This window comes from Fulmarus glacialis, unplaced genomic scaffold, assembly GCF_000690835.1.
Source record: "Fulmarus glacialis isolate BGI_N327 unplaced genomic scaffold, ASM69083v1 scaffold32907, whole genome shotgun sequence".
In the NCBI taxonomy this organism is placed as follows: domain Eukaryota; kingdom Metazoa; phylum Chordata; class Aves; order Procellariiformes; family Procellariidae; genus Fulmarus; species Fulmarus glacialis.
In genome coordinates, this window is record NW_009221829.1 from 1 (window position 1) to 215 (window position 215).

At 66.0% G+C, this 215-nt stretch overlaps 1 protein-coding gene across 1 annotated transcript in view; it reads right to left on the reverse strand.

Moving 5' to 3' along the window:
• Positions 1–103: 103 nt before the first annotated feature.
• The window catches only part of LOC104079267 (peroxisomal N(1)-acetyl-spermine/spermidine oxidase-like), a gene marked incomplete at its 5' end in the record, with an annotated part of 1,496 nt that continues 1,384 nt past the window's right edge, over positions 104–215 (reverse strand). Inside the window, one exon of the mRNA XM_009581247.1 lies at positions 104–213. Coding sequence (XP_009579542.1) covers positions 104–213 — 110 coding nt within the window. The remainder of the gene's footprint in view (positions 214–215) is intronic.

The window sequence follows — 215 nt, forward strand, 5'->3', positions numbered from 1 at the left end:
TCCCCCCCTGGAGAGAGAGAGAAGCCTCCGCGTCCCTCCACCGGGGAGGTTTCTCAATAAAGACCAGCAGCGACCTGCGAAGCACGTGTTTTATTTTCCCGCCTCAGAGCCGTGGAGCGGGGCTGGGCGCCTCGAAGAGCTGGTTGAGGCGCTCGGCCTCTCGCCAGCCTGACAGCAGGGCCCCGTGGGTGGTGGAGGAGAAGGTGCGGTGGGGG